Source organism: Vicugna pacos, chromosome 10, assembly GCF_048564905.1.
Source record: "Vicugna pacos chromosome 10, VicPac4, whole genome shotgun sequence".
Lineage (NCBI taxonomy): Eukaryota > Metazoa > Chordata > Mammalia > Artiodactyla > Camelidae > Vicugna > Vicugna pacos.
Genome location: NC_132996.1, coordinates 26,855,600 through 26,868,780, shown reverse-complemented (window position 1 = coordinate 26,868,780; position 13,181 = coordinate 26,855,600). Strand labels below are relative to the sequence as shown.

At 48.0% G+C, this 13,181-nt stretch overlaps 1 protein-coding gene across 2 annotated transcripts; it reads left to right on the top strand.

The window, feature by feature from the left end:
• Positions 1-465: 465 nt before the first annotated feature.
• On the top strand, positions 466-12,471 carry DNAJB13 (DnaJ heat shock protein family (Hsp40) member B13). Of its 2 annotated transcripts, XM_006203345.4 has the most exons (8): positions 466-1,747; positions 4,430-4,533; positions 5,364-5,525; positions 8,349-8,506; positions 9,930-10,043; positions 10,408-10,521; positions 11,461-11,537; positions 12,146-12,471. In XM_006203345.4, the coding sequence occupies exons 1-8, from the start codon at positions 1,680-1,682 to the stop codon at positions 12,297-12,299; spliced, it is 951 nt and encodes a 316-aa protein (XP_006203407.1). In that variant the 5' UTR covers positions 466-1,679; the 3' UTR covers positions 12,300-12,471. The 2 variants fall into 2 exon arrangements, with proteins under 2 accessions (XP_006203407.1, XP_031537198.1); XM_031681338.2 differs by lacking the exon at positions 466-1,747 and having other exon boundaries at positions 4,110-4,533.
• Positions 12,472-13,181: the final 710 nt, after the last annotated feature.

The following is a 13,181-nucleotide window of genomic DNA, read 5'->3' as shown; positions in this document are numbered from 1 at the left end:
GAAGATTTTTATGACCTTGTATAGGGAATATTTCATGAACTAGACAGAAAAGGTAGAACCAAAAGAAACATTGATAAATTTGACCCCATTAAAAAAATGCTGAAAAGACAAGCTCCAAGGTGAAAGGGGTTTGTATTTTATACTATCAACAAAAAAACATAAAATACAGTCACAAAAAATTAATTTAAAAAAAAGTATAGCCTAATAGAAAAATGGACAAAAGATGTAAATAGGCATTTCAGACAAGGAAAAACAAATGGCCAATAAACATGAGAAAAACCTCCACCAACAAATGCAAATTAAAATCTATAAAGATGCTGTTTCACACCTATATTGGAAAACACTTAAAAACTTGACACCAAGAATTGGTGAGAACGTGGAGCAAAAAGGAACTGTTACACACTGCTGTTTTGCCACTGTAAATGAGAATCACCACCTCAGAAAACTGTCTGATGTTACCTTGCAATTGATGCACATGCCCAAATACTCAGCATCAACAGAGAATGCTATACAACCGCTGTGAAGTTAAGTCAGTCACACACACACACACACACACACACACACACACACACACACACACACACACACACACACAATTTGCATGAATAATACCATTTAAATAAAGTTTAAAAATATGAAAAGTTAAATTTGTTGTTTAGGATACATGCAGTGGTGTGTGAAGCTGGCTTGTGCCACCTTGGAAAACAGCACTGCTGCCCTCCAGGAGGTGGAGCAGAACTCCTCACTCTTGAAGGGTGGGCTGCAAAATGACTTCTTTCAAAAGAGTACAATCCAGAAATGGGGAAACAAAAATAACTTTATGGGGGAGAAACCTGACAAGCACTACTTCAGCAGGTGATCAACATCAACAGTGGTAAGTTATGGTGATGGTGTGTGCCTCTGACCTGATGGGAGGAGGGTGGCACTCTACCTCTGTGGTCTCTTTCCAAAACGCCCCAACCCCTATCTGATCATAAGAAAAACATCAAGCAGATCCCAGCTGAGAGACATTCTACAAAATACATGACCAATACTCCTTAAACTGTGAAAGTTACCAAAAACAAGGAAAGTTTGAGAAACAGTTGCAGCCAAGGGGAGCCTAAGGAGACAACTAAGTGGCAATGTGATATCCTGGATCAGATCTTGGAACAGGAGAAAAAGAGAAAAAGAACAGCATTAGCTTAAAAACTAGGAAATCTGAGTAAAGTATGGACTTCCTCTGTTATAAATGATGTAACAATATTGGTTATTATTTGTGACAAATGTACCATACTCATGTAAAGTGTTAATAATAGGGGAAACCAGGTGTGGGGTATATGGGAGAACTCTTCTTCATAACTTTTCTGAAAATCTAAAAGCATTCTAACATAATTATTTTTTAAAAATAGCCAAATGTATTTGTTCTTCAAACTTTTTGTTAAAACTAATTACTACTCTCCTTAAAAACTCTCTCACTAGTTTCTGAGTTGAGTGACCCTTATCAGGCTCACAGAATCAGTTCTATGATTCCTTTTTTTCTTTTGGTCTTCTGTAAGGCAGAGCTGAGAAGGTAATTTGCTTAGGCAGGAAGGACTACAACTCCCAGAGTGCCCCTGTGTGGTTGTCAGGAGCAACCAAGGAACGCAGACTAACAGCCCTGCTGGAGTCAGGACTACCCACCCTCTGACAACCAGCCAGCCATGGGCCAGGATTATTACTCTGTGCTCCAGATCACTCGCAATTCAGAGGATGCCCAGATCAAGAACGCGTAAGTTGGGGTGGGAGTGAGGCTTTTGGGTTGTGTTGGGGAAATCCCCACTTTCATCTCTTCCAAACTGAACTTTCCCGCAGTTTAGGCAGACAAGATAAACCTTGTTCCTTCTCTTGCTTCTTGCACACCTACATCCTGGCTTTGGGCTGGATCAGGTTTCCCAATCCATCATCCTTTACCCTGCCTGCCCTCCTGGGTGCCCTGCTTTCCCTAGCAATGAAATGGGGACTGAGGGGACTTTAATATTATGGAGACCCAAAGGATTGTGAACAGGAGAGTGACCTGACGGATGTGTTACAAATTTTATTTTGGCTGACACGTGTGGTTTTGGCATTTAATAAACTGCATCTCTGAATAGTTCCATCAAGTCTTGGGGATTTACAGTGTTTCTTAAAAAAGTCTAGGACAGGAATCAGCACGTTTTTCTGAAAAAAAATTTTTTTGATGAATATTTATCGAGCATCTACCATATGGGTTAGGTATAGTCTCAGCAGATGGAGATATGAATCAGATGTGCAGGTTAATTTTGTTGGTGAATACAGATGTTGAATAAGTCACAGCAAGCATGATGAGGGTTAAAAAAGGGGATATACGGGGTATGTGGAAGCTATATTGGAAGGAGAGAGTCCACTTTGGAGGCTGTCATGGTAATCATGGCAAAAGATGAGGCTTGAAGCAGGGCAGTGGGCTGGGGAGAAAAGAAAGAATGGACTTGGCCATTAATTAGATCATTAGAGGGTAAAGAAAAGGGGAGGAGTCTAAGACAGTTCAGTTAAGGTTGGGTAGTCGTAATAGCTACACTTACTGAATTGTGCAGATGCTGTTCTGAGAATGTTCCATCATTATTTCACTTATCACAGCAGCCCTGAGAGGTAGGTGCCATTATTATCCCAAGGCCATGCGCCAATAACTAGCAGAGTCAGTATTCAGACACCTTGCTGACTATAATTGGCCACTGGGGCCAAGTCCTGTAGGGGACCTCTTGGGGGTAAGTGTCTACAGTGTGGTTGGAGAAACAAGACACAAATTCATGAAACAGAACAATTTAGGACTGTGTGTGATGTCACCCAGTGTTCACAATATCTTCCTGGCCAGTGACACCTGTCTAGGGAAAGGTCACAAGGATGAAGGGCAGTTTGGAATGCAGAAAGATAAGCCCAAGTTAAGCAATGGAAAGAGCAAGGTCTGAACTTAGGTTCTACTTGGTAGCTGTGTGACATGGGCAAATTGCTTAACCTCTCTGAGCTTCAGTTTCCCCATCTCTAAAAAAATTTAAAGGGTTGTTGTGGTATTGAAATGGAATTATATGAGATAATGAATATGAAAATGCCCAGCAACTATTTGCATCTGAAACCATGTCATATGAAGAGTGATTAAAAGAATAGTATATGTTCCAAACAATATCCTTAACCCTTCTCCCCTGAAACAGCTCTTAAGGGATGAGTCACATGTTTGACACACTCCTATGGTAGTACCTAGATTTTGACACCTCCCCCCAAAAAAGACTAAATTTATGTAATGAAGAAAAGTACCATGATGATTCATAATTGCCCAGCTATTAACTTCTCAGTATATTCATTCTAGACTGCCACGCCTGGGCTGTGACTTCACCCCTTTCTCTCCCACTTAGGAAAGCAGGTGAATGAGAGTGATGTTACTGCATCTTTAAACTACTCAAATTTACATGAAAAACTGAACTCTTCTCAAACCTTGTTACTTTTCCTCACTGCTTGAGTTCTCTTGCAATTTCATACTTGACTGCAGCGTTTGTAGTTGAGAAGGGCTGGTTTGGAAATCTCAGGGAGGTTGTGACAACCACTATAAGATCGGGGGCAGTCAGGGCACCTCAGGGCTCCTAGTGTTGGGCACCTCAGGGCTCCTAGTGTCAGGAGCCTGGGCTGTCCCTTGTGGTTTCCCTCCTACCTCTCACATTGTAATGCGTGGTCCCTAATTAAACTCTCCACAAATCTCTTTCCTCCTGGGACCCTGATGATACCTCAGATGCTGTGGATGTGGCATCTCTGAGTGGTGGGATTGTGCAGATACAGAAATGAGGAAGAGAATGAGCACAGAGGTGGGGGACAGTGAGAGGACCTGACCTGTGCCCAGTGCCTCTGACACCAAGCCCTCTGACACCTTATTTTATCTAATCTTCCCAAGAGGCCTGTGTGTCAGTTTGGGCACCAAGACAGGATTAGATATGCAAGAAGTGTTTTAAGGGAAACCCCTGTGAGGGTGAAGAGGGAACAGGAGTGTGCAAACCACAGTGCAGATCTGATACATGTGAAAGGAGAGGGGGAGGGAGGGCTGAAGTGTGGTCTGGAAAAATCTCAGCCAGGCTGATAGGGAGGCCTCAGGCAGAGGTTGCGTATTGGAGGAGGCCTGGGTCCTGTAGGGAAGAGCCAGCACTGATACCCCCACCAAGCTGAGGCATTGGCTGGGAGCCGCTCAGAGCCAGTGCAGCCTCACACAAATGGCCAGGAGGACAGCTGCTGGGGCTGTCAGTCAACTGTGCTCCCTACACTGAGTTCTCTTCCCAGGGCTCTGAGTGATGCTCCTCCCCGGCCACCACAGCCCTGACTTACAGCTGGAGCATCAAAGCTCCAGGAGGCCACCAGGCAGCAGAGCCAGCTCTGAGCTGTGGTCTGAGTCTCAGGATACTAACCCTTGCTTCTCTAGGTATCGAAAACTTGCCCTTAAGAACCACCCATTTAAGTCCATTGAGCCATCCTCGGCAGAGACATTCAGGCAAATAGCAGAGGCCTACGATGTACTGAGCGACCGTGAGTAACTGGGCTGAGCGTGGAGGGTGGCCCTCTGTCCTGCATCTATGTTAAGATCATTCCTTATGTCTCCGAGTGTCAGGCTTTCTGAGGGGGCCCAACAGAGAATAAACGTTCTTCGCTGCTCAGCATTTAAACAAACTGAGAAAACAAACATAATAAACTGCTTTCCAGCAAACACCAGCTCAGGTGGAGGACGTGGTGTGAAGAGCTCCCAGATATGCTGACAGGTGCCCCTCAGCAGTGCAGGACCTGGGGCAGGACTCCTCCACATCCCCACACTCCACCCGTCCCCTGCAGGGATGCAGAGTGTGATGCTTCCTGCCCAGAGAAGAAGGCTGAGGCTGAGGCAGACACGCCTACTTATTCCTAGATCACTAAAGTTTCTCCAGTCCCGAGTTTTCAGGACTTTGGACTCTAGGATTTCAAAACTCTAGAATTTTTATGTTCTAAAATCTCAAGTTTCTAGGATTCTGTTTACCCCACATAAGACAGTAGCTCTATGATGACTGATATAATTCAGATCCCAGGATGATAGCCTGACCCTTAGGCCCTTGGTTTCTTCTCCAGTCCCCACCCCTCCCCCAGCAAGTCTCAGTCTTCCCTGTTTCTCCTGTTGGGTATGGGGCCGTAGCTGTGTCCACTCACAATGAAATTAAGCCCCTAACTTCCAAAGTCTCACTCCAAAGACTGCCAGACAGCAAGCATTTTTGAAATAAGGCTGTTTTTCGCCTCGCCCCTTTCTCTCTGTCTCACAACCTACTTCCCAGCCCTCCAGCTCTCTCAGCCTCAAAGGCTGGCCCCCTACTCAAGGTGACACATATCCGCAGCGGTGAAAAGAGGCATCTATGACAAGTTCGGAGAGGAGGGCCTGAAGGGCGGGATTCCTCTGGAGTTTGGATCGCAGACCCCATGGACAACTGGTTATGTCTTCCATGGCAACCCTGAAAAGGTTTTCCATGAGTTCTTCGGGGGAGATAACCCCTTTAATGGTAAGAGGTCCTGCCTGCCCCTTTGCCTTACTGGGGAAGCACAGAGCTTTAGAAGATGCTTTTCTTTGAATAGTTTTGTTACTGGCCAGGGTTCTTGGATTTCTTTATTATTATTTTTTTAATTTATTTATTATTATTATTTTTATTGGATTTCTTAATCGATAGAAATTGATGAGAGGCCAGACGAGAAATTCAGGCAAGGCTTTATTGGGACTCATGCTGTAGCACGAGGGAGTGAAAATGAGTAACAGGTTTCCCTGCTCCCTCCCTGAGGAGGTGGCAAACTGGTCCCTTAAATGGGGTGGGGTAGAGGTGGATCCAGGGGGTGGGCCACCCACTTGGTAGTGTTGTGTGTGCAGGGATCATGTGCTGTGTCCTGTTTTTGTTCGGGACTCTTCAAAGTGGTGGTGAGGTTTTTGGTCTTTTTGTATCTTGTTCATAATTTGCCCTCGTTGTACCTTTTAGTCCCTTCTAGTTTCTTTGTATTTTGTTGCTAGAGGAGATGTTTGTCCAGGTGCAAGCACTGTAGCAAAGGGTCTGAGGTACCAGCCTGTCTCAGCTTTGTTTACTTGAAGAAATATATATAGTACATGGTGGGAAAAAACAACAACAAAAACCCAATTCATTGAAAAAGAAATAAATCCCAGCCTTCCATCCCTTCCCCAGAAGCAGCCACTCATTATTAACAGTTTATGTATCTTTCTAGAAATATTCTATGCATTTATGAGCTTATATTTATTTTTTATGTCTTTTATTTTGTTAAGGTAATAGGGCCACATAGTACACATTGATTTTTTTCACTTATACTTAGCGATTACCTTCTTATACATTATATTATATATAGGTCTACTTTATTCATTTTAATGGCTGCATAAGATTTCATTGTACAGGTGTATGTTAGTCAACTGAGTACAGGGATGGATGGGAGGATGATCCCAGGTCCTAGAAAAACTGACAAAGAATTGACTTCCAAGATTCAGTCATCTTGCAAGGACAGTTCACCTTCAGATCTGTCTTGCTGGCTCCAATGAAGCAACTCAGAATCGTGATTTTCATTGCCTGGCTTCCCCAGTCTCTTCTCCCTGGCTATATCACAACCTGTCTACATTTCAAAAGTTCTCTCTTCCTTGTCTCCATGTTAATATGCTTTGTGGCTGGCTGCTTCTCCACCTCAGAGGTCCTGCCCACTGTGAATTGCCTTCACCTGTTGGCCAGAGGAGGCTGAGTTTATAAACTCCATGTGAGACTGGAAAAAGCAAGGGACTTGGAGTCAGAGGGCCTGTCTCAAATCCATGCACCACCACTTATGAACTGTGTGATTCTGGGCAAATCAATTCACCTCTCTGAAACAGCTTCCTCATTGTTAAATAGCCGTTCCTCACAGGTCATTATCAAATGAGATTAATGTTTATGAAAACAGGCTTTGCATTCAGAAAAATACCATACGATGGGCCTGTCTTTCAGGGACAGGTACACGGAGAGAGGCTGTTCAGAGGAGCCAAACCAGAGCTTACAGGGGCATCGCCTGTTCATGGTTTAGGGGTCCCTCAGGCAGTTCCCAGGAGCGATACTGCTATAGTGTTTCACCCCAGGGGTTCTTGTGTCCCATCTCCCTGCAGAATTGCAGGGCTGGGCTTCCTGTGACCTGGGTTTTGAGGTGTCTGAGACCTGGCATATCATAGGTGCTGTGTGAACAAATGAATTCAGTGGTGCAAGAGGGGACCTGGTAATTCATAGGCCTCTTGATGACCCATCACATCTTAAGGCGACAGAGTGAGATTCTGCCTTGCCCCCCAGCCTAAGGTCATTGCACTATTCTAGCCTATGAAGTTCTTTTTGTGGCACTAACTATGAGGGGCAGAGTACAGAAAAGCTGAATCATGATAGAGACCAATGACTACAGTTTACAAACGGCTTCACGTCTAGCATTAAGCCTCGTGGTTAAGGGCAGTGGTTCTATAATCATATCATCCTGGGTTCAGATCCCAACTCTACTTACTTGCTGTGAGACGGTGAGCTCTTTGACCTCTCTGGGTCAATGAGATAATAATACAAAGAGCTGAAAACAACACCTGACCCATGGTAAGCTCTCAGCTAGTTTTAATTCATCATCATCTTGTTACCTGATCCTCATGGTGGAAGGCAGGTCAGGCATGTTACCCCACCCCACAGAGTGAGAAACTGAAGCCTGGATAATTGCACTGCACATCAAAGGGAAGGGGCTCTTTGCACTAGGATAGAAGGTGGGACAGCAAGAGGGGTTATGAGTGTAGAGCTGGGCAGGGGCAAAAGAAGTTGAGGAGAGAGGAGTTTGGGGACACACTGGTGATGTCTCAAATTTGTTAGGGCTTAACTGTGCTCCTCCCACATCTCAGCTGCTGACTTCATAGAAATTTGAGTCTGGGGTCTCTAGTGGTCTTGAGCTGGACTGGACAGTGAAAGGCAGTGGAGCTTGGGGAAAGGTAGGGAGAACTGGCAGGCTCTGACCCTCCTCCACAAAAGCTAACAGTGTGTCATTTCTGCACTACCAGGCACTGCCACCAGAGGGCACTCCTCTCCTGAGGGACACATCCCAGATTTTGGCGGTGGAGTGGGGATGGAGTCCAAAGCAGAGATGAAGCAGTGGAGAGTGGCAAGGGACAGTAATAATTGGATTTGCAGTTGAGGACAGCTCGTTGGACTGACCAAACTGTCTGAATCTGCAAAGTGGGAATAGGAGGCTGGATATAACACTTGGAAACTGAAGAGGTAGGGGGATTGTCTACGAATCCAAGTTTCTGGACACAATTTCTCTTACTCCTTACTTCTCCCCACCTCCTGCAGAGTTTTTTGATACAGAAGGAAATGAGGTGGATTTGAACTTTGGGGGGCTCCGGGGCCGAGGGGTCAAGAAACAGGACCCCCCAATTGAACGAGACCTCTACTTGTCCCTGGAGGACTTATTCTTTGGCTGCACCAAGAAAATTAAGATCTCTCGAAGGGTAAGTACTTGGGAGCCACCTTCTATCCCCTCCAACCCTGCTGGTCACCTCCTTCCTGACCCTAACTGGAGACCTCATATATGGTCTGTCATGGAATCATGGAATCTTAGATTTAGAATTCTAAAATCTGAAATTTGGAAGGGACAGTTGAGGATGTAACCAAGCAGGACCGTATGGGGCCTTCCCGGGACAGACCTCTCCCAGATATCCTCTGCTGTAACTCCTTTCTGGAGTACCCAGATAATAGTATCTCATCTCATACATCCAAGTTTTTCAGATGCTAAAAACCACCACCAAATGGAAGAAATTAACGACTTGATGATCATGAGCACTTAGCCCTCCTTCTGGCACCTAAGGATTGATCACTATCAACCAATCAGAGAACTGTGCACAGCTGATCACATACCTTGGGACGCCCCTCCCTCAGCTGGCCTTTAAAAATGCTCAGCTGAAACACTTGAGGGAGTTCAGGGTTATTTTTAGGGGGCACGAGCCACCCATTCTCCTTGCTTGGCCCTGCAGTAAACCCATCTCTGCTCCAAACTCAGATGTTTTCCTATTGTTTGGCCTGACTGTGCACATGATCTTGTGTTCGGTAACAAGGGAATTAGCCTGGTTCTTTCCCAGTGCAGGAATCCCCTCTGCCTGCTCCTAACTGGGATAAGAGCTCTCCCTTCTCAGTTCAGCCCCATCCCTGAGGGAAGAGGAGGAGAATCTCCTGTGAATTCTGGTCTCTGGGTGTTTCCAGACAATATCCTCTGGGTTTCATCTGTGTGTACACCTCATGAATAAGAAGGAGCAGTGTGGGCATGGGGGGTGGGCTGGGGGACAGTCCTCCCAGGGTCCAGTCCTTGGCTTGGCCCTGTCCCATGGTCCAGCCCTGTACTAGGCACATGAGCAAGGTCCCCTCATACCTTTGCCCAGCAGAGGAGTTGCCAACTGGAGCCATGCTTTCCACAGATGGCACCCATCTGGGCATGTGATTGGGGAATGGATGGAAGACATAAGAGATGGTAAGGCTGAGATAATGTCGACCTCCAGTGGTCTTTCTCCCTTTGGGATTAAGAGACCTGCCAGAGGCTCAAGGCCAAGCATCTGGGGTGGGTGAGGAACTGAGTTCATGTTCACTGTGTGTCTGTTAGTGGCCAGGGCCACATAATATCTAGGGCTGGAATTGTGGCCTTGATCAAATCATGGTGACTGCTTGGCATCTCAGGCCCCAGCCACATCGCTCGCCCTGCCATCCTGGAATCATAAGTTCTTGGTTCCAGTGGAATAGGGTGGGCATGGGGATGGCTCGGGCAAGTTCTCCCTGTTGCTAGAGGATTGAGCTGAGCACAGATCCCACAGACCATCTTTCACATGTGTAAAGGCCCAGTGGGAAATCCTGAGCAAACCTCCCTCCCCTGTCATCTCACTACAGGTGCTGAACGAGGATGGGTACTCCTCTATCATCAAGGACAAGATCCTCACGATTGATGTGAAGCCTGGTTGGAGGCAGGGCACACGTATCATCTTCGAGAAGGAAGGGGACCAGGTGAGAGAGAGGGACGCTGACTAGAGTCAGTCACCAGGGCTCATGTGGTGGAGAGACTGAGGGAGAAGGAGGCAGTGCTTTTTCTTGCCTCTGGGAGCCCTGATCTGGCAGGGCGAACACAGGAGTGACTGAGCTGATCCCTAATGTGCCTTCCAAAGGACAGGCAGGGGTTGGTGGGAAGTAGGATTCACTGGGGTAGGCTTCTCAGAGGAGGGGCTATGAGGCCAAACTGAAAAGGCCCTTCCAGAAAACCTGGTCTAATCTCCTTTGTTCACATGAAGACATGGAGCCCAATAGAGGCGGGAACTTGATCAAGGTCACAGAGCCAATCAGTCCTTGTCACTCTTTGGCCTCTCCTGCCCAGGGTCCCAACATCATCCCAGCGGACATCATCTTCATCGTAAAGGAGAAGCTACACCCTCGCTTCCGCAGGGAGAATGACAACCTCTTTTTTGTGTACTCCATCCCCTTGGGCAAGGTGAGTGGGTGAAGTGGAGGAGCAAGGGGTGGGCAGATCAGAGTGAGGCCCCACCCCCACCACACCCCATATAAGGCCTGCAGGCAAGGAGGCCTCACCTTCCACTCACCCCGGTACATGGTGCAGCCTCCAGAACTTGAGGAATGCCACACAGAATCTTCGTGGCTGTCTTCACTCCTGACTGTGAGTGGCCCCTCTGTGCCCTCACAACCCAAGCAAGAAATGGCGCCCCAGCCTGGACTCTGCTGCCCCTCATCCACCCCACCTGCAGGCAGGCACTCAGTCAGTCCCGTCAATCCCACTGGCAAATCTCTCTCTGCCTGGTCCATTTCTGTTCATCCCCACTGCCTTGGTCTGTGCAACTGGATGTGTGCAGCAGCCGCCTCAGTGGCCCTCCTGCATCCCTTCTCGTCTCCTCCAGACACTTCCCCACCACGTCACACTCCTGTCCAAGCATGTTTGCATGGCATTCAAGGCCCCCGGATATCTGGCCCCTGCTGATCTCATCCCCTGCATTCCAGCCACTGCCACTTAGAGCTCCTGCCCATTGGGTGCATTTTTCTTTTCACACCTGGGTTCTATTATATATGCTGGGCCCTCTGCCTGGAGTGCTGTCTCCCCACCTTTCGTTCCTTTAAGGGCCTTATCAACTGCTACCACCACTGTGAAGCCCTCCTGCCCCACCCCAGAATGGCTTGGGGGCCCCTCCTTGTCTCCCACTGATGCTTTTACTTCCTCTGTCATAACACATACTGACATCAGTCTCACCTACCAGACTGTGAACTCCTTGGGTGACTCACTTGTTTGTCCTTGAACATCCTGTTGTCTCCTTGAGGCCCAGCTTAGGGCCTGGCACTGAATAGTCTCATAAAGTGCCTTTTAAACAGAATGGACATGGGGACCTTCCCTACTCACACCCTTGGCCTTACTGTCCCCTAGGCTCTGACCTGCTGCACCGTGGAGGTGAAGACCCTAGATGACCGCCTGCTCAACATCCCTATCAATGACATCGTCCAGTGAGTTCATTTGCTTGGGCCCCCATAGACAAAAGAAGGACCGTCTGGGCTTTAGTGGGTATGTCAGACAGGCCAGCCTGGTACAGTTGTTCAGGTTGCATCCAGCACAAGAGGGTGAAAGAGACTGAAATCCAGGCCCCACTCTGGCCAAGCTGTAGGCTACATTCTCCTGGCAAATGGAGTACCTTTTTCTAACTTGCCTAAAGCCACTGAAGAGGCTAGAGGCCCCCAGTCATTTCTTGTTGCCGTCATCCTCCAGAACCTCTCTGGAGAGCTCTGAGTTGCATCCCCTAAGCCCTTTTCCAAGCCAGGCCCTTCACATGGGAAGCTTGCTCAGCTGTCCAGCACTCCCCACCCCCAAACCCAGGGTCTGCTCATGTTCCTTCACTCCTTGTCTGGTTTCCCATCTTAAAAAGAGATTCCCGGAATCCTCCATCAGAGATTTCCAGCTGTCTGGAACAAGCCAGTCTCCCCTTCCCTCCCACCAGTTCTAGAAGCTGGTGATTGCCCCACACCTGAGGTAATGTGAGCCAGGGTGGATGGGATCTGTTGAAGTGCTGCTCTGGGGTGCACTCTGAACCCCCTTCTTTCATCCTCCCCTGTCTCAGTCCCAAGTACTTCAAGAAGGTGCCAGGTGAAGGGATGCCATTGCCAGAGGACCCCACCAAGAAGGGGGACCTCTTCATCTTCTTTGACATCCAGTTCCCCACCCACCTCACACCACAGAAGAAGCAGCTGCTGCGCCAGGCGTTGCTGACATAGTTCTGGTGGGCTGGGAGCTGGAGGAGGAAGAGGAGGCTAGCTGGGCCTTACCCTACCCCAACCCCCACAGCTTCAGGGTGGGCGGGGGGCCAGCCCACTGTACAGACATGTGAGGATGGGATGACATGGGACTTTTAAACTGACACAATAAAGTTTTATTTCCTATCCTCCAGCTACACCCAGGAGAGTGTGCGTTGGAGGGATTTATATATACAGGCCTTCTTGTGGAGCAGAGGGAGGCGCAGGGCCTAGGAAGCTGAGGACCTGGGCCCCTGTCCTGGCTGTGTGGGCACAGTCAGGCCCCTGAGGGCTCAGAGCCTACCATGTTGGTAGTGCAGGGCAGTGCTGCATGGCCTCTGAGTGTCCTCAGTCCTATTTCTCATGACACACAATCCTTAGAAGGGCAGTCTCCAATGTGATCTAGTCACATTGTACTCAGGAAAACTGAAGCACAAAGAAAACAAAATTCTTGTCCCAGGTCACATAGGGCTCAGTGACAGAGCTGTCACCAGAACCTTGAAGGCTGCTTCCCACAGATTCACCCTTCTTAGATTAGAGGCAACACAAAGGACACATGTGCTGGAAATGGCTTTGGTTTCTACCTTGCCAGTCTCCATTGCCTTGTCTGTGCAGAGGGTCAGGTCTGTGCCTGCCTCTAGGCAGGGTGGTCTAGGAAGCAGGAGACCTGGGCTCTGCTCCCAGCTCTCCCACTGACCCCCTGGGCATTATTGCTAGTCTTGTCAGTAAAGCAGAGCTCATAGCTCTCCACAGGCTGCCATGTCATTAGTGTGAAAGTGCTTGGTGAATTCACTTTGATTTCAGGGTTCCAGCATTGCTGCCAACGTGGCCTGTGGGAGTGCCAGCCTCCTGGCCCAGCTGGGC

What these genes read in the sequence shown, in the direction of transcription:
- DNAJB13 (XM_031681338.2), top strand. Translation starts at nt 4,302, where the DNA reads ATGCTCCTCCCCGGCCACCACAGCCCTGACTTACAGCTGGAGCATCAA. An exon ending in CTACGATGTACTGAGCGACC is followed by an intron (nt 4,534 to 5,363) that starts GTGAGTAACTGG and finishes ACATATCCGCAG; the next exon opens with CGGTGAAAAGAGGCATCTAT. An exon ending in ACTCCATCCCCTTGGGCAAG is followed by an intron (nt 10,522 to 11,460) that starts GTGAGTGGGTGA and finishes ACTGTCCCCTAG; the next exon opens with GCTCTGACCTGCTGCACCGT.